This window comes from Dendropsophus ebraccatus, chromosome 7, assembly GCF_027789765.1.
Source record: "Dendropsophus ebraccatus isolate aDenEbr1 chromosome 7, aDenEbr1.pat, whole genome shotgun sequence".
In the NCBI taxonomy this organism is placed as follows: domain Eukaryota; kingdom Metazoa; phylum Chordata; class Amphibia; order Anura; family Hylidae; genus Dendropsophus; species Dendropsophus ebraccatus.
The window spans coordinates 130,789,449-130,809,365 of record NC_091460.1 but is presented as its reverse complement, the minus strand read 5'-3'; the positions used below and the strand labels follow the sequence as shown (position 1 = coordinate 130,809,365).

At 45.3% G+C, this 19,917-nt stretch overlaps 1 protein-coding gene across 3 annotated transcripts in view; it reads right to left on the bottom strand.

The window, feature by feature from the left end:
- Positions 1-19,449, bottom strand: part of CAMK2D (calcium/calmodulin dependent protein kinase II delta) — a 149,425-nt gene extending 129,976 nt beyond the window's left edge. Inside the window, exons 1-2 of one of the 3 annotated variants that reach the window (XM_069978456.1) lie at positions 18,985-19,449; positions 1,938-2,032 (exon numbers count right to left, since the gene is read on the bottom strand). In XM_069978456.1, the coding sequence (XP_069834557.1) occupies positions 1,938-2,032; positions 18,985-19,049 (160 nt within the window). In that variant the 5' untranslated portion in view covers positions 19,050-19,449. The remainder of the gene's footprint in view (positions 1-1,937; positions 2,033-18,984) is intronic. The other 2 variants (XM_069978457.1, XM_069978458.1) reach the window with 2 other exon arrangements.
- Between the last annotated feature and the right edge of the window lie 468 nt (positions 19,450-19,917).

The window sequence follows — 19,917 nt, the reverse complement described above, 5'->3', positions numbered from 1 at the left end:
TCCTGTCATTCTCTATGGGTGTTGGACTCATCTCTCAGCGCGCGCGCCGGGCTGCAGCGGCTGAGATCTCCGTCACCCGACCACCTCCAGAAGCGGGACCCGGCGGGATTAGGTAAGTATAGGGGGCTCTAACGGGGGTCGGGAGCCTGTCACCCCAGCACGGGGGGTGACAGGTTCCCTTTAAGAATCACTTCTAGTGCACAGACTTGCTGGATTTATGTTGAGGCACGGACTGGAAAGAATACACCACTTCCTGAAGGGCATACAGCAGCTGATAAGTACTAGAAGACTTGAGTTTTTTCTTCAAATTTACAAATCGGTTAAAAGGGGTTAATCAGCGTTAGAAATACATGGCCACTTTCTTCCAGAGACAGCACCACTCTTGCCCTTAGGTTGTGCCAGTTAGTCGGTTCCATTCGAGTAAATGAAGCCAAGATGTTAGGAGCACTGACTGCCCCTATAGCACCGATCCGCCCCTTTCTAATGATAATTAATGGAGTGGGCCCACCGGGGCTCCTAACAGTCTCACTGGAGCGTGCAGCAATTGACTAACTGCACTGGAACGGCGCAGAAGAGGGAGATAAGAGACATACCTTCCTCCTCAGCGTCTCCTGTGCAATAGGGACATATCAGCAGGTTAGATTTGTCTAACGCGCTGATACTTCCCCTTTAATGGTATAGGCATGGCCGTATTTACCACTAGGCACCCCTGGTTCGGTGCCTAGGGCAGCACCTTGCAGGGGTATGGTGGTGTTATCCAGTCACAGTATGGCGATATTGGTAAGGTCTGGTATGGCGGTGTTATCCAGTCACAAAATAGTGGTATTGGTCAGGTCTGCTTTGGCGGTGTTGTCCAGTCACAGTATGGCAGTATTGGTCAGGTCTGGTGTGGCGGTGTTATCCAGTCACAGTATGGCGGTATTGGTCAGGTCTGGTATTGCAGTGTTATCCAGTCACAGCATGGCGGTATTGGACAGGTCTGGTGTGGCGGTGTTATCCAGTCACAGTATGGCGGTATTGGTCAGGTCTGGTATGGCGGTGTTATCCAGTCACAGTATGGCAGTATTGGACAGATCTGGTGTGGCAGTGTTATCCAGTCACAGTATGGCGGTATTGGTCAGGTCTGGTATGGTGGTGTTATCCAGTCACAGCATGGCGGTATTGGACAGGTCTGGTGTGGCGGTGTTATCCAGTCACAGTATGGCGGTATTGGTCAGGTCTGGTATGGCGGTGTTATCCAGTCACAGTATGGCGGTGTTGGTGAGATCTGGTGTGGCGGTGTTATCCAGTCACAGTATGGCGGTATTGGTCATGTCTAGTATGGCAGTGTTATCTAGTAACAGTATGGCAGTATTGGTCAGGTCTGGTGTGGCGGTGGTAAATGTGACACCTAGAGCTATTACCTACCAATCCTGTGGAGAGAATTCCCTCAGACAATATGCAGACGGCTCTAATGATTGATTCAATGTGGAAATTTGTTTATGTTGTAAACCGTTGAAAACTCTGAAAAACGCGATTCAGACAATGTTTCTACATGTAGAGAAATGCATGTGGCCGAAACCAGGCTCCCATTTCTTCCCCAGTAGTCATGTGCTGTTACCAGGATTATTGGCCATACGCCTATTGGTTACCGCATAAGGGTCTGGCATCTGCTGCATGTGGTGACGTACAGTAAATGTAGGAACGCGGCCTAAGACTGATCAGATATCAATATGATGGTCAGAAACTAGAAAATCCTGATGCAAATTGTTGAGTGAATATGGGGCGTCTACAAGTTTATTGCCTAGGGCAGCAGCAGCTGGGAATCCGGCCCTGGATATAGGCGAATGGTGTATGCTCACCATTGTTTATCCAACAGTTTGGAGTGCATATACTGTAAAAACCAGACAACTTTACAATACAGAAATAAATGGAGACTCCGTGAAGGATATGCTTACCTCTTGCAGAAAGCTTTTTGGTGTTGATAATTTTGGCTGCATACTCCTGCCCTGTAGTAATCTTCATGCACCTTTTCACCACAGAGAAGGCTCCCCTGTAAAACAAGACGACATGGCCTTTAATACTTTAGTACATAAGAGCTCGGAGCAGATAGCAGAGAAGATTCCTCGCACACTGGCGGCTAGGACAGAACTTCCAATGAGACGCTAATAGACTGAGGATGAACAATGTGCTTTCTAGATGTAAGCTCACTTCTCATCATAGCCAGTGCAGCTATCCAGGCAATGGAGAACGCTATACACACACCGAGGCCTATCTCTTTCACGTTTTAATAATTCAGAACAGTGTAGGGTAAAACTAAGTCAAGCAGTATTTGCTTTGGTTAACAGTCATTTGGCGACTTTCTTGTCTTGCGATACACTGAAATGAATCCCAATCTCCAGTTAGCCGACATCCACTCTCCTCGCACTCGCTAAATGTCTTCTGATCGATTACCAGATGACTGTACATTAGGATGAAGTGATCCTTCACACTCGTATAACACGCTGAAGCAGTTAGGCCACCACTTAGAGGGTAACGGTGATCCTGTGTACAGAGCGACTTGTTACTTCCAAGTCGTCAGAAAGACTTACAATAATGTGGATATGTTGTTTAAAGAAACTCTGTACCCACAATCTGCCCCCCCCCCCCCAAAAAAAAAAACCGCTTGTACCTTCGGATAGCTGCTTTTAATCCAAGATCTGTCCTGAGGTCCGTTCAGCAGGTGATGCAGTTATTGTCCTAAAAAACTACTTTTAGACTTGCAGCCCTGTGTCAAGTTGGAGTGGCCTAGAGTACCCATGCCCAAGGCCTGCGACGTCCCTCCTCCCCGCCCTCTTCAACATTAGGAATGCCCCTAGCAGGATTTCTCTTTATCATCACTGCACCTGTGCAGTGTTCAGACAAGTGATGAATAGGAGAAATCCTGCCTGGAGCATTCCTAATGATGAAGAGGGTGGGAAGGGGGGAGGGAGAGGCGGTGAAGGCCTAGGGCACAGACAATCTAGGCCACGCCAATTTAACACAGGTTAAAAATTTAAACTGCAGGTTTAAAAGTTGTTTTTTAAGACAATAACTGCATCACCTGCCGAACGGACCCCAGGACAGATCTTGGATTAAACGATTAAAAGCAGAATTTTAAAGGGAATCAGTCAGCTAGAAAAGACATCCCAAACTGCTTACTTGACTACAGCTATGTTGGTAGTGAGACTAGCCATACCTTTATTGTAGTTGGCTGCAATCACCTAAAAATTTATTTTTTATAATTGCTTCGAAGTGTCATAGAGGCGTGGCCAGAAAACTAAATTGTCTTGGCCACACCTCTTTGACACTACAGAGTTGTAATAAAATGCATTGTTTGAAGTTGATTGCTGTGTCGGACAACTGCAATAAAGTTATGGATAGTCTCACTACCTGCATAGCTATGTAGCCGTGTAAGCAGTTTGGGATGTCTTTCCCAGCTGACAGTTTCCTTTTAATGGCCACTATACTATTTATTGTCTGACTCTTCATACAAGACCTTCTAAGATAACAATTTTGACAGTAAGGCTGCATTCACACGTTTATAGTGTTTTTCCCGGTCCGTGATTGTGGTCCGACAGCTACGTTTTTTTCACGGATCTGTGTTAAAGCATTTTAAATTACATTGATTACATCACATCCGCGTTTTTCACGGAGGAACACGGATGTCACATCAGTGTACAACCGTGAAAAACACGGATCTCATTGATTTCTATGGGGAATCCTTTCCGTGCATCCGTTCCGAGTAATGACATGTCCTATTTTTTAACGGAACGGATCACGGATCCGTGAAATCACGGAACATCTGAATATCCCAATAGAAAGCAATGGACTGTAAAATTGACAACTTCCCGGAACGTGTGAATGCAGCCTAAGAGTTCAATATGTCCAAACCTACAGCATATATACAGCTACTGACTAGTGTTGTGCAAACTTGCTGAAAGTTTGGGTCTGGCAACGTTCATCCAAACCCAAATGCTTGAAATTTGACTTTGATGCTGCCCTAGGGAGTCCTGGGATACAAGGATATAGCCATAGGCTATAAGAAAAGATTTTGCAGCATTTTTGTTTTATGGGGGATACAAGTATTTACAAGAGACAGGTCAGAAAAGGTCATAGGTCATCTTTAAAGGGAATCTGTAGGCTACAATTTACATTCCAAACCACTGACACTGATAAATAGCTGTTAGGTCAAGGAGACACCTGGTATTTTTAATATAATCCATCCGTGCTTGAGATAAGGAACCTTCGGCCCTCCAGCTGTTGCAAAACTATAACTCCCATCATGCCTGGACAGCCTATGGCTGTCCAGGCATGATGGTAGTTGTAGTTTTGCAACAGCTGGAGGGTCGAAGGTTCCCCAATCACTGTTCTAGAACATAGAAAAGTGCAAAATGTCAGAAAGGGAAGTACTCCGCGTGGATTCCATAGTGTGAACGCACCCTAAAGGGAAGCGAAGGGGTGAATAACATGGCCACCATCAAACCTCTTTTACAGGCTGTCATCAGCTTTCTCAGGTTCCTGAATCACCCCAGTTAGGTTGGGTTCACACTACGTTTTTGCAATCAGTCTTTCCATTCCTTTTTTTTTTTTTGAAAAAAAAAAAAACGGCAAAAAAAACTGATTAAGAAAAAAAATACGGATTCAATTGTGAGCATCTGTTTTGATCCGTTTTTCTATTGACTTCCATTATAAAAAAAAAAAAAAAAGGATCTTTTTTTTTTTTTTAACGGACACAAAAATGAGGTCGACCACGTTTTTGTGTACGTTAAAAACTGGATCCGTTTCAATCCTTCCTTCAAAACGGATGCACACAACGGTTGCATCAGTTTCTTTCATCAATCAAACGGATTGCAAAAATGTAGTGTGAACCCAGCCTTATCTGGTCCCTTAACAAGTCAGTATCACCTTGTGTAACAGCGTCAGCACCGGCTGATGGATAAACAAATTCTTGTTCATCAGCTAAATGCTTGGTTTTAAAGGGGTACTCCAGCGAGGGGGCACTTTTTTGCTGGGACCGGGGAGGAGGTGGCCGAGGGAAAATACGTCCACTCACCTCCCCGGTTCCAGAGGCGGGTCCCGCATTGCGGTTCCCGGCTGCTTCCGGGTGTCTGGAAGGTAAAGGGGTACTCCAGCGGGGGTCATTTTTTGCTGGGACCGGGGAGGAGGTGGCCGAGGGAAAAGACGTCCACTCACCTCCCCGGTTCCAGCGGCAGTGTGTCCGGGTGTCTGACACGGGCCCGAGACGTGACGTCTCAGGTCCGCTCAGCCACTCAGTGACAGAGGCGGGATCTAAGCGGACTTGAAACGGATCCCGCCTCCTTCACTGAGTGGCTGAGCGGACCTGAGACGTCACGTCTCGGGCCCGTGTCAGACACCCGGACACACTGCCGCTGGAACCGGGGAGGTGAGTGGACGTCTTTTCCCTCGGCCACCTCCTCCCCGGTCCCAGAAAAAAATGACCCCCGCTGGAGTACCCCTTTAACCTTCCAGAAAAGCAACAACAAATAATGGCACCAAAGTGAAGCACGATAGTAAAGTCTTATAATAGGGTTGTATTACTTGGACTGATGGCCAATCTAGAAGGCCTAAGGGGGAGAAAAGGTGTAAAACATGGTGTAAAGTGAAACTGGCTCAGTTGCCCCTAGCAACCAATCAGAATCATTTCCCAAAGAGTCTGTGAGGAATGAAAGGTGGAATCTGATTGGTTGCTAGGGCCAACTGAGCCAGTTTCACTTTACACCATGTTTGATAAATCTCCCCCTAAAAGTATAATCTGCCCCCACTTAACTAGCTCAATTTGCTACTAAGATCCAGGGAAAGTTGAGCAAGACAACCCATATATTCCAAGTACCATCTGTGAGATCAGTATAAGGCATGTTCACACAGAGGTTTAATACATGTTAAAAAAAGAATTAAAAAAGTAGCCTGTTTACCTGCAGGTTTTTAATTTTAGAATCTGAAGCCGACACAAGTTTAAAGGGGTACTCCAACGAAAATCTTTTTTCTTTCAAATCAACTGAATTCAGAAAGTTATATAGATATGTCATTTACTTTTAAAAATCTCCAGTCTTCCAGGGACTTACACGACATTGAGAGAGAGGATCGGCTGCACATCCCACCTATGGCTGATACTAATGCCGCTAAGCCTGTTTTAAAAACCAACGTCAGGATGTTAGTATATAATTTGATCAAACCATACCGCCCCATGTACCACGTGCAGGTCTCCTGGTTCACACGGGTCCCTACGCTAACTCCACACTGTGTCGGTCGGTGGCCGCCAACCCCGCAGAGCGTGCACCTGCAGAGAAGGGAGGCCACGGAATGGCCCTGCAACCCCAATGTCACAGGACCAAACTCAAGTACTAAGCTGCTGTATGTCCTGCAGGAAGTGGTGTATTCTTTCCAGTCTGACACAGTGCTCTCTGCTGCCACCTCTGTCTGAGACAGGAACAGGCCACCAAAGGAGAGGGTTTTGTATGGGGATTTTCTACTGTTCTAAACAGTTCCTGACATGGACAGAGGTGGCACTAGAGAGCAGTCAGACTGAAAATAATACTTCACTTCCTGCAGGACATACAGCAGCTAAGTACTGGAAGACTGGAGATTTTTAGAAGTGATTTACAATAACGTTCTGAAACCAGTTTATATGAATTTTTTATTTATTTTTTGCTGGAGTACTCCTTTAACCTCTATTGACTTCAATGGACATGTTCTGCAGTGAATCCACATCAAGAAGTGACAAGTCTTGATCACTTCCATTTGAACAGCAAACAAATTTCCCATTGCGATCAAATGGAGGAGGCTTGAGAGCCGATATAACCGTGGAAAATACAGAAACAAAAAAAAACAAACTGAACACAACTGTGGCCATACTGGGCATTGCCTGGTTATCCAGAAACACACTGTAAATTAGAATTACCAAATCCACAGCACTATTATCCGCCAAAAAGCATATACCCCACCAATCAGGAAGAGTTGTCTTAGGGGAAAAGGCACTGAATAGGCCGATTCCTGCAATTCCTGCAATACATAACAAGTACTGCGTTCACTTCAGCAAAGAATCCATCAGGTGATGGTGTGGTTAGCTAAAAAAGGAAAAACCCTCAAAAAATAGAGGCAACCATGTCCTGGTGACCTACTACTGTACAGCACCTGGCATTTAACCGATACTGCGACACAGCCACAAATGAGTACATAGCAAGGGGTAATAGTACGGGGTAAAAAGCAAAATATGGGTGTGATAAGGTTTCCAAAAGGTCAGAAGTAGCCTAAACAGACAAAAGAAAACCATTAAAGGGGTACTCCAGCGAAAATCTTTTTCTTTCAAATCAACTGGTTTCAGAAGGTTATATAGATTTGTACTTTACTTCTATTTAAAAATATTTTCTTCCCATACTTATCAGCTGCTGTATGTCCGGCATGAAATTGGGTTTTCTTTCTAGTCTGACACAGTGCTCCCTGCTGACATCTCTGGCCGAGACAGGAACTGTCCAGCCCTAGAAAGGTTCTCTCTGGGGATTTGCTACTGCTCTGGAAAGTTGGTGATATGGACAGACTTGAGATTTTTTAAACAGAAGTAAATTACAGATCCATATACTGTAAGTTAATAATTTGCTTAATGCGCCTGTGTTTTCTCACAGAAAAGACGTTCGGGAAATGGGCAAACGACGATGTTGTGGGAACATGGCTTTACAGTGCAATATGGTATTAGGTTACTGAGAACTTTGTACTTTTTAACATTTCTCTATATTGATGAGTAATAGAAGTATATTGTCTTTAAAGTGATTATCCAGCGAAAGTCTTTCTTTCAAATCAACTGGTTTTACAAAGTTATATAGATTTGTACTTTACTTCTATGTAAAAATCTCAAGTCTTCCCATACTTATCAGCTGCTGTATGTCCTGAAGGAAATGTTGTTTTCATTTTAGTCTTACACAGTGCTCTCTGCTGCCATCTCTGTCTGAGAAACGAACTGTCCAGAGCAGGAGCATCTCCACATAGAAAACCTTTTTTGCTCTGGACAGTTCCTGTCTCCAACAGAGAAGGCAGCAGAGAGCACTGTGTCAGACTGGAAAGAATACACCATTTCATGCAGGACATACAGCAGCTGATAAGTGTTGGGAAGACTTGACATTTGTAAATTACAAATCTATTTAACTTCCTGACGCTATTTGATTTGAAAGAAAAAGATTTTTGCTGGATATCCCCTTTACGAGTACTTTTTCTTTTAATTTAAGGGGGGGGGGGGGGGGGATACAATTTTGCTGTGCATTGGAAAATCCCTAAATCTCTATGCTCCAAGGGTATTTGCCATAGGCACACCACCAGAATCGGCACCAGAATCACCAGGACTGCAGCTGTGAGAAGACAAATAACAATGAACCTGTGCAATCCGGCCGCTGAGGTCAGGCCGACCCCTAAGAATCTGATGTGAGAGAATAACAATTAACCGTATCACACGGGTCACTGCTGTCAGATACAATTGTAGTCATTGAGTATCGCCTTGTGAGTGCTGCCTGGTTTCTAGAGATAGATTGCTTCTAAATTAAAATTGACGGTCTCTACAAGACAGATTGCTCAGGACTGGAAGCTAAGAGCTTGGTATGAGATTCAGGACTTCTTCCACTAAGAGCAAAAAAAGATTGAAGTTGTTTACATTAAATTAAAGTGGAGAACAAGTGCGTCATGGTAGGATTGAGTGAGTGCCTGCAGCTGCCAGCGGGGTAAGCCCACTATACAGGTACCCCCTGCGCAGGCTCTACCGATTTTTCTAACGATTTATTCGTCTAAACGCTGATCGTTATAAAAACCAAATTGTTGCTTCAAAATCGTTAAACGATCGATTGGGTGAATTATCTCCGTGTAAACGCAGCATTAGTCTCCGGAGTACCCCTTTAACAAGCAGCTGTGTTCTCCTTAAGTAGGGCTGTATAATACACAGAGAAGTCTTACTACATGGCTAATAAATATTAGTCTGTACAAGTTGGTTTTGCAGCTCAGTTTTATTACAATGAATGGAGCTGAAATGTAATACCACAAACAACCTGAGGACAGGGGTGGTGCTGTTTTTGCAAGAAAGTAGATATGTTTTTTTGTTTTTTTTTTCTAATCCTGAATAACCCTATTAAGGATGTTATTGTAGCAGTAATAATAATAATAATAATAATAATGATAATAGTTATTGATCACAGCAGATCACAGACCCACCGTTTTCTGTAGCTACAGTCGAGGGCAGCAGGGGGGCAGCGTGCATCTGGCTGTCAGACTATAATGAAGCAAAGAGTCAGATTTGGCTATGAAACAAAATAGTTATGGTGCATTTACACAGAGAGATTTATTTGACAGATTTTTAAAGCCAAAGCCAGGAACAGACTGTAGACAAAGAACAGTTCATAAAGGAAAGACTGAGATTTCTCCTCTTCTCCAATCCATCACAGGCTTTGGCTTCAAAAAGATAAATCTCTCTGTGTAAACACTCCATTCCATCTTTGGTCTGCCGGGGAGTGGTCCATACTCTTTCTGGCTGTATTTCCGGATCGGAGCGGTCCTCATCTTTTAACATGCCCGATGACGATATAAATAACAGTAACGCTTTAATTCATAGGTATGTGATCCCTTTTGATGAATTTATGAAAAAATTATACAAGCTGACTCATTCACCCCATTTCTGTCCTAAGGCTAGGTTCACACTGCGTTTTTGCAATCCGTTTTTTTCATACTTTTTTGCAAAAAAACAGGATGAAAAAAACTGATGCATTTGAGTGCATCGGTTTTTTCCATTGACTTCCATTGTAAAAAAAAAACGGATCAGTTTTTTTTTACAGACACAAAAACGGAAATGACACTACTTTTGTGTCCATTAAAAAAAACTGATCCGTTTTGATCCGGTTTTTTTTACTATCAAAGTCAATGGAAAAACGGATCAAAATGAATGCACACAATTGCATCTGTTTTTTCATACATTTTTTGCCAAAAACTGATGAAAAAAAACGGATTGCAAAAGCGTAGTGTGAACCTAGTCTAATCTGACCCCTGTTATTCAGTTCAGAATCAGCCCCTTACTCACTCTCCCCCACCACCACCGCCACAGTTGGTATCTCCCAGAAAAGAGCATCGCACCAAATTATGATTGCTCTTTTTCTGCTAAAATGAAAGTAAAACCTGTTCCCCTGTGGTTCTGAGAAAAATCACCGGATTTGCTAACGATAATCTGTATGAGAAACGTCTTAAAGCTTTATCTACTATCACTTCCTTCTTCTCTCATAACTCACACTGTGCCTCCTTTTACAATGTAACTGAAGAAACTTTGCCCTGATATAGTAGATGTAAGTTGTTACAGGGCACGCACATAGACATAAGTTATTACAGGGCATGCACAGACCCTGAGATATTAAAGGAAAAGTCCAGCAAAAATTTTTATTAAAGTATTGTATTGCCCCCCAAAAGTTATACAAATCACCAATATACACTTATTACGGGAAATGCACATAAAGTGCTTTGTTTCCCTGCACTTACTTGTTCAGACCTGTACCGTTCGGGAGAGCGAGGAGGAGAGGACACCCTGCAGTGTGGTCTGCTTCACGCTCTGTGTAAGATAAAGAGTCAGGCTCCATAGAGCTCCACTATGAGCCCAACTTTTTTTTTTTTTTTAAACACAGAGCGTAAGTGGACTGTGCTGCAGCGCTTCCTCTCCCGCGCGTTCTCCCGATTGGTACGGGTGTAAACACTCAGATCCGGACCGATCAAACCTTTGACATGTCTCTATGACATGTCAAAAGTTTACAAACGACACCCTCGTCCCTCCTCTATCATCATCTGTAGGCAGAAAGCCAGGTGGCCGCCATTCAACAGGTTCGTCCGACTTGCGTATAAGTTGTATGGGCACCTTAGGAAAAGACGTCACCAAGTTATTGTCTATTTAGTAAATTCTTGTCCTCCTTATGAAATCTCAGAGCTGGCAGCTCCTCTTTAAAGAAGGTACAAGGTATTTAGTACAAATAGTGTCTGGGCGGCTGTAATACTGGATCTAACAGCTGTTCAGTTTCACTTATAGTCACATAACAGACTGCAACCAGAGCTACCCAAGCAGGGATGTCAGACGCAGCCCCTCCAGCTGCTGCAAAACTACAATTCCCATCATGCCGCTTTGTAACGGCTGGAGGGGCAGAGTCTGACACTTGTGTACTAGAGTATACAAAGTAAACACAAAGTACATTGAAAATTAGCACAGGGTGTGCCCAAAGAGCAGGACCTGCAATATCATGAAGCAAATAGTAGTTTCAGATACTAGATAGCAGGTGGGCACAGAACTAGAATTCAGATGTTGTTGACAAGTGTATTTAAAGTGATAGCGTAACCTGTTTTACTTTCGCTTCAACTGGGCGGGGCTTCACGGCAGTTAGGCCCCATCTCCTGGCTGGGGAGAAAGCCCAACTATCATAAAGCTCCACCCAGTTGACTCTGTCCACCAATGAAATAAAGCGATTTTAGAGGAGAAAAAAGGCACAGACAAGTGTTATATATATATATATATATATATATATATATATATATATATATATATATAAAGCAGCAAGGAGGGTGACAGTATCCCTTTTAAGTCACTCTGTTTTTTTTTTTTTTTTTTGCAGAAATCAATAGTCCAGGCGATTTTAAGAAACTTTGTAATTGGGTTTATTAGCCAAATATGCCATTATCTTCATTTAAAAAACCTTTTCCCATGTCCCCCCCTCCCTCCTCTTTTCCATCCACTGCAAAAAATCAGGAAATTGTGACTTGTTGCATCAGACGTACCCTGTCTGTTCTATAGAGAGGGGAGGGGGAGGAGGGAGTTAGCCGACAGCAGAAAGCAGATAACAGAGGATTACAGGCACGGAGCTGGGTGACAGCTGTAATCAGAGCTCAGAGAGGTCAGTGCTGACTGTCAGAGGAGATAAAGGATGTATTTGTAGATTAACTCTTTGTTGTCCTGTTTTGGTCTTTAATTTAGCTCTCTCCATAGGAGAACAATGAAGACAGGGGGAGAGCTTCAAACTGCTTTTTTATGCTAAAAATGCATTTTTCGGCTAATAAACCCAATTACAAAGTTTCTTAAAATCGCCTGGACTATTGATTTCTGCAAAAAAAAAAAAAAAAACAGAGTGACTTAAAAGGGATACTGTCACCCTCCTTGCTGCTTTATATATATATATATATATATATATATATATATATATATATATATATATATATATATATATATATATATATAAGCAGCAAGGAGGGTGACAGTATCCCTTTTAAGTCACTCTGTTTTTTTTTTTTTTTTTGCAGAAATCAATAGTCCAGGCGATTTTAAGAAACTTTGTAATTGGGTTTATTAGCCAAATATGCCATTATCTTCATTTAAAAAACCTTTTCCCATGTCCCCCCCTCCCTCCTCTTTTCCATCCACTGCAAAAAATCAGGAAATTGTGACTTGTTGCATCAGACGTACCCTGTCTGTTCTATAGAGAGGGGAGGGGGAGGAGGGAGTTAGCCGACAGCAGAAAGCAGATAACAGAGGATTACAGGCACGGAGCTGGGTGACAGCTGTAATCAGAGCTCAGAGAGGTCAGTGCTGACTGTCAGAGGAGATAAAGGATGTATTTGTAGATTAACTCTTTGTTGTCCTGTTTTGGTCTTTAATTTAGCTCTCTCCATAGGAGAACAATGAAGACAGGGGGAGAGCTTCAAACTGCTTTTTTATGCTAAAAATGCATTTTTCGGCTAATAAACCCAATTACAAAGTTTCTTAAAATCGCCTGGACTATTGATTTCTGCAAAAAAAAAATTTCACGACAGTGACACTTTAAATGTATAGAAATATTCTTCCTGCGAGGAAGTGAGAGCAGTAAGGAAGCATGATCGCTGTTTACTGAAAGAAGAATATTTGTGAGGGTCCTTCCTCTTATCCGGAGGTTCCCTCAATATTTACAGCAGCCCCCCTCCTAGAGTAGCTGACGGTGCACCCTCTGCATCATTATGTAAGCAGCCGATTCCCAAGAGCTTCATGCAGCATCTCGCTCCTGCATTCATCTCTGGTAACAGTCATCGCCTGACAGCTACAGAACGCTTCCTATGCCATCACAGATCACCTCTGCTAGCAGACATGGAGCTGAATGCTGTCAGCGAGAGAACATGTAGTCACTGACTACAGGTAGGACAGAAGAACAGCGAAGGCCCATCAAGCCCAAAGATCCTCCTGCCACAAAAGAGAACAGGAACACTATAAATAGCATGTATTATAGATCTACATCTCCAAGCTTCCCCCATCACATTGGACAAATCTATGAGCTCTGACCCCAAACTGCTCTGTAATGCATTAACATTCTGGAGCATCAATCATTTCAATGGCACCGTGCTGAGCATGCCCAGCAAAGCGTTGGTTTTTTTTTTAAACAGATGTGGCATCAAAGGAGCCTGAATCCTAACCACTGAGACCTACGCTAAAACGTCTGGGTACTTTATATGTCAAAAGATAATGCAAGAAGAATTCCCAAAGGGTTTTACTGCTTCTTCTGCATGCACAAATAAAATATGAATGTAATGAATTCCCAGAGGCCGTCACGGCGGGGAACTTCCAGGCTATGACTGTAAATACAGCGCTGAGACACACAAGGTAAAGGGAACGTCCTCCACTGCTGGGGAGAGTCTCTCCACACTGACCTACATTCGAGGAGACTGAATCAGCAGCGGCAGCAGCAGAGATAGCTCAGTATTAGCTTTATATCCAGAGATAACTGGGGGATGACTGAGGGCCGCAGCATTGCACAGCAGCTTCACCCGCTCTAACAGAATAGAATGTGCAAGAAGCCGCTCTGCTGTGCCAATAACATTTCCTCCTGGCTGCTTGTAGTGTACAGCAGCATTGATCCTGGGCGAGGGATTCCCCTGCAGGAGGGATTCTTGTATGCTTTTAGCAGAAAACCATGAAAGCTCCTAGCATCTATGGGTAGCGGCCTGCTAGTCTGAGTACATACACATTGTCAGCGCTGATAACACAACACACAGAAGGAACTGTTTCCTACTCTGATACCACCCAGATAACACAGAGCGCAGTGGCTTATGTGTCCATATATTGTGCTACTGGCAGGGGTTATGTGCCCATACACTGTGCTGCTGGCAGGGGTTATGTGCCCATACACTGTGCTGCTGGCAGGGGTTAGGTGCCCATACACTGTGCTGCTGGCAGGGGTTATGTGCCCATACACTGTGCTGCTGGCAGGGCTTAGGTGCCCATACACTGTGCTGCTGGCAGGGCTTAGGTGCCCATACACTGTGCTGCTGGCAGGGCTTAGGTGCCCATACACTGTGCTGCTGGCAGGGCTTAGGTGCCCATACACTGTGCTGCTGGCAGGGCTTAGGTGCCCATACACTGTGCTGCTGGCAGGGCTTAGGTGCCCATACACTGTGCTGCTGGCAGGGCTTAGGTGCCCATACACTGTGCTGCTGGCAGGGGTTATGTGCCCATACACTGTGCTGCTGGCAGGGGTTATGTGCCCACACACTGTGCTGCTGGCAGGGGTTATGTGCCCACACACTGTGCTGCTGGCAGGGGTTATGTGCCCACACACTGTGCTGCTGGCAGGGGTTATGTGCCCACACACTGTGCTGCTGGCAGGGGTTATGTGCCCACACACTGTGCTGCTGGCAGGGGTTATGTGCCCACACACTGTGCTGCTGGCAGGGGTTATGTGCCCACACACTGTGCTGCTGGCAGGGGTTATGTGCCCACACACTGTGCTGCTGGCAGGGGTTATGTGCCCACACACTGTGCTGCTGGCAGGGGTTATGTGCCCACACACTGTGCTGCTGGCAGGGGTTATGTGCCCACACACTGTGCTGCTGGCAGGGGTTATGTGCCCACACACTGTGCTGCTGGCAGGGGTTATGTGCCCACACACTGTGCTGCTGGCAGGGGTTATGTGCCCACACACTGTGCTGCTGGCAGGGGTTATGTGCCCACACACTGTGCTGCTGGCAGGGGTTATGTGCCCACACACTGTGCTGCTGGCAGGGGTTATGTGCCCATACACTGTGCTGCTGGCAGGGGTTATGTGCCCATACACTGTGCTGCTGGCAGGGGTTACGTGCCCATACACTGTGCTGCTGGCAGGGGTTATGTGCCCATACACTGTGCTGCTGGCAGGGGTTATGTGCCCATACACTGTGCTGCTGGCAGGGGTTATGTGCCCATACACTGTGCTGCTGGCAGGGATTGGCTCAGTTGCTCAGTAGAATTGTCTCACTTGCCCCCTGCAACCAATCCGATTCCGCCTTCCATTTTCCAAAGAATCTGGGGGGGGGGGGGGGAGAGTGGAATCTGATTGGTTGCTAGGGGCCACTGAGCCAGTTTCACTTTATACCAGTTTGATAAATCTCCCCCTATATCTATACTATATGTAGAAAACGGCTGTAACACTCTTGTCTCCAGGTCAGGTGTGGTTTACAATTAAGCTCCATTCACTTTAATGGAATGGAGTAACAAAACCTGCACCCAAACTTGAGACGAGAGCTCTGCATGTTGTTGTAGCGCTGGGGAACCTCTTTAATGCAAACAAAAGTGTATTAATGTTCAGAACGCCAAATCAGTCCACAGACCCCAAAATAAACGCAGGCCTTGGTTCTCCCCGGAGCAGCGGCGCAGCACAGGTCGGAGGATGAGAACTACCTCTTTATCTGTCAGCTGCAATTCGAGTTCCATCCTGATGACAGCGCAAGGAGGGAGATACATGGAAGCTTTCATAAATCCATCTGTGCTACATTAATGTAAAATAATGATGTTATTCTCCAGTGCAAAATGTCAAAGGAGCTTTCCCGAGCCCCTAAAGTGCTGCAGGCCGGAACGCCACCTAACCCCCCCCCCCCCCCCGACTGAGGACTCCAGCTCCAGCTGACTGTCAATGAAGCAGAGAGAGGAGACATCCTAAAAGATCAGCATAGATCTGTTTGTCTACCACATCAAATAACACTATAGAACAAGGGTAGGCAGTCTTGGCGCTCCAACTGTTGCAAAACTACAACTCCCATCATGTGGCCAAACTACAACTCCCACAAAGTTATGATAGGAGTTGTAGTTTTGCAACAGCTGGACAGCTAAGGTTTCCCATTCTTGGAATAGAGCACGGCACCAATGTAATTAAGGGTACTCCCCCCCCATATAATACAGCACTAATGTAATTGAGGGTACTCCCCCCCCATATAATACAGCACCAATGTAATGGAGGGTCCCCCCCTGTATAATAGAGCACCAATGTAATTGAGGGCCCTCCCCCCCCCTGTATAATACAGCACCAATGTAATGGAGGGTCCCCCCCTGTATAATACAGCACCAATGTAATGGAGGGTACTCCCCCCCCCCTGTATAATACAGCACCAATGTAATGGAGGGTCCCCCCCCTGTATAATACAGCACCAATGTAATTGAGGGTACTCCCCCCCCCCCCCCGTATAATACAGCAGCAATGTAATTGAGGGTCCTCCCCCCTATATAATACAGCACCATTGTAATTGAGCCCCCCCCCCTGTATAATACAGCACCAATGTAATTGAGGGCCCTCCCCCCCCTGTATAATACAGCACCAATGTAATTGAGGGTCCTCCCCCCTATATAATACAGCACCAATGTAATTGAGCCCCCCCCCCCCCCCTGTATAATACAGCACCAATGTAATTGAGGCCCCCCCCCTGTATAATACAGCACCAATGTAATTGAGGGTACTCCCCCCTGTATAATACAGCACCAATGTAATTAAGGGGCCTCCCCACCCCCCCTGTATAATACAGCACCAATGTAATTGAGGGTACTCCCCCCCCTGTATAATACACCAGCAATAGAGATAAGCATAGTCATGTCACTCCTGAATGTAAACTTCACATTACATAGAAGCTCAGCAATCGGTCGGCCATACTGGGTTTCCCCTCTTTAATAGATAGAGTTGTCATGACTGCCTGCAGCTGAGAGAGAGGACTCTGCGACCATGGCTGCATACTGAGTACATGGAGCCCGGCCGTACAGCACCTGCAGGATCCACAGAAGGGGTGTGCCCCAGCAACGGCCATATCCCAGCATACATACCAGCTCCGCCATACAGCCCTGGGGGCCATTCTCCACCCTATCAGGCAGGGTACAGAAAGGTGCTGATACATTCCATGACTACATCCATAAGAGATACCCTATACACAGCCATAGGCGGGGGAGGCAAATAGATGAGATACAACATTAGTGTAGATGGAATCCAATACATCAGCTATACATGTAGCTATAGAAGAGATACTAAATATATATATATATACACAGGTGAGCCACAGAATCAGATATAGCATTTGTATAGATATCATACAAAATATGGACACCTCTCTCTCTGTATATAAATATATATATATAATACACACACGTATAGAGCTAAAGCTTTGGCTGTCCAGGCATGAAGGGAGTTGTAGTTTTGCAGCAGCTGGAGAGACAAGGTTTCCTACCCCTGCTATAGAGATATGTGATGGGATACATTGTTATATAGACAGCTATGTATAAATGACATACAGGATATGTACATGTGTGTACAGATGAGATACCGTGTACGTACAGGTATATACTGATTTATGACGGGATACTAAGGTATTCACACAGCTATGGATATATGAGATACAGTACAGGTAAAAGTATAGTGATACATGATGAGATACAGTACAGGTAAGTATAGTGATACATGATGAGATACAGTACAGGTAAGTATAGTGATACATGATGAGATACAGTACAGGTAAGTATAGTGATACATGATGAGATACAGTACAGGTAAGTATAGTGATACATGATGATACAGTACAGGTAAGTATAGTGATACATGATGATACAGTACAGGTAAGTATAGTGATACATGATGATACAGTATGTGCAGAGGAGATATAATAGTATAAACATAGCTACAGGTGAGATGCTATACAGTGATACCTGACAAAATACAGTATATGTGCCGGTGTGATATATAGAGTAATGAATAGATTAGATACTACATGTACAGTTATGTGTAGATGAGATACAGTATAGGTATAGATACAGTAATGGTGTCATACAACAGTATATATACAGTTCTGTGAAGGGGGTGATCCTGTACATACAGGATGGATGGATGACAAAGTACAGGTATGTATAGAATATATACAGGTGTGTATAGATGAGGTACAGTATAATTATGCAACTTTATAGTAAGGACAGGTGTGATAAGAGTATATAGTCATGTACAGGTATATATGGTGATACACAAGATACAGTATGTGCATGTGTGATATATATACAGAAACTGTACACAGGTATGTATAGATGAGGTACAGTATAACTATGTAGTTACAGTATGGACAGGTGTGATATAATACTATATACAGTTATGTATATAACATGAAATACAGCATATGGATGGGCAGGTGTGAGACAATAGTGTATATATATACGTCGGTATGTGTAGACTTGTCCATACAGTTATGTCTAGATAAGATACAGTACAGGTATACATGATAGGATACAGTATGAACAGCTGTGATCCAGTAGTGTATGTACAATTATAGTGAGATACAGCACAGGTATGGATAGATACATGATGGGATACAGTAGTATATGTACAGTTATGTATAGATGAGATACAGTACAGGCATGTGCAGATACATTATGGGGTACAGTATAGGTATGTGTACATACATGAGATACAGTACATGAGTGTATAGACAGTTCAGGTGTATACAGTTACAGTACAGGTGTGTATATATATATATATATATATATATACACAGCACAGGTGCATATAGATACAGCACAGGTGCATATAGATACAGCACAGGTGCATATAGATACAGCACAGGTGCATATAGATACAGCACAGGTGCATATAGATACAGCACAGGTGCATACAGATACAGCACAGGTATAGATCCCCAGCCCGTGCAGGTGACCCCTCGGGGGGCAGCACTTACTTGCCGAGCTCCTCGAAGAGCTGGTACTCGTCGGTGAACCTGGTGCAGGTGGTGGTACTCGCCATGCTGCCGCCTCCTCCTGCCGCCCCCGGCTTCCTCCTCGGGTGGTGCAGGGTCGGGGTGCTGGGGGACGCGCAGCAGCGCACAAACACACACGAGAAGCGGCAGCGGCGGGAGGTGCGAGGGCGCAGGACAGCTCCGAGCCTGAGCCTGCCGCCGTGCTGCTCCGGGTCCGCCTCTCCGCCTCCGCCTCTCCACCTCTGGGCACGCAGCACGGTCACCGGCCTCTCCGCACCCGGACGATGGAGCCGGAGTTCGGTGCGCTCTCTTCTCGCTGTCACTTGTGTGGACGACACATAGAGGAGGCTGCAGTCACCGGTGTGACACTCCTAGGAGACGCGGAGAATCCCCGGGCGCCGCTACCTGTCGCCGCCGCCGCCGCTACCACTGAGAGCCCAGGAAGAGGCGCACGGTTATGTTATGAGGGGAGATGCACGATGTGAGCCTCCCAGAGCCGCTGCCTGTGTGCTAACAGCGGCCTCTAGCGGCAAAGTGGTGGTACATACCGGCCCTGAGGGGACGAGGAGACTCATTATCCGTCTCCTGCCCCACAGTACGGGGACACCTGGCTGTGTGTGACCGGTCACCGCACCTATAGTCAGATTATAAAGAGGGCAATCTGGGCTACTGCCGGGGGCCCAGGGCTCCAGAGGAGGCCCAGCGACATTGTCCCCATTACAATGCCGCATACCTCCTAACTGTCCTGACCAGGGGCGTAGGAGACCCAGGAGACCAGCAGGGCCACCCGGTGCTGCAAATGATGACGGCTCAGGGGGCCCAGTGTATTGCAGGAGCAGGCCATGGGGCCCCCTGATGCGGCGGGCCCCATAGCAGCCGCTATGGCTGCTATAGTGGTAGTTACGCCCCTGGTCC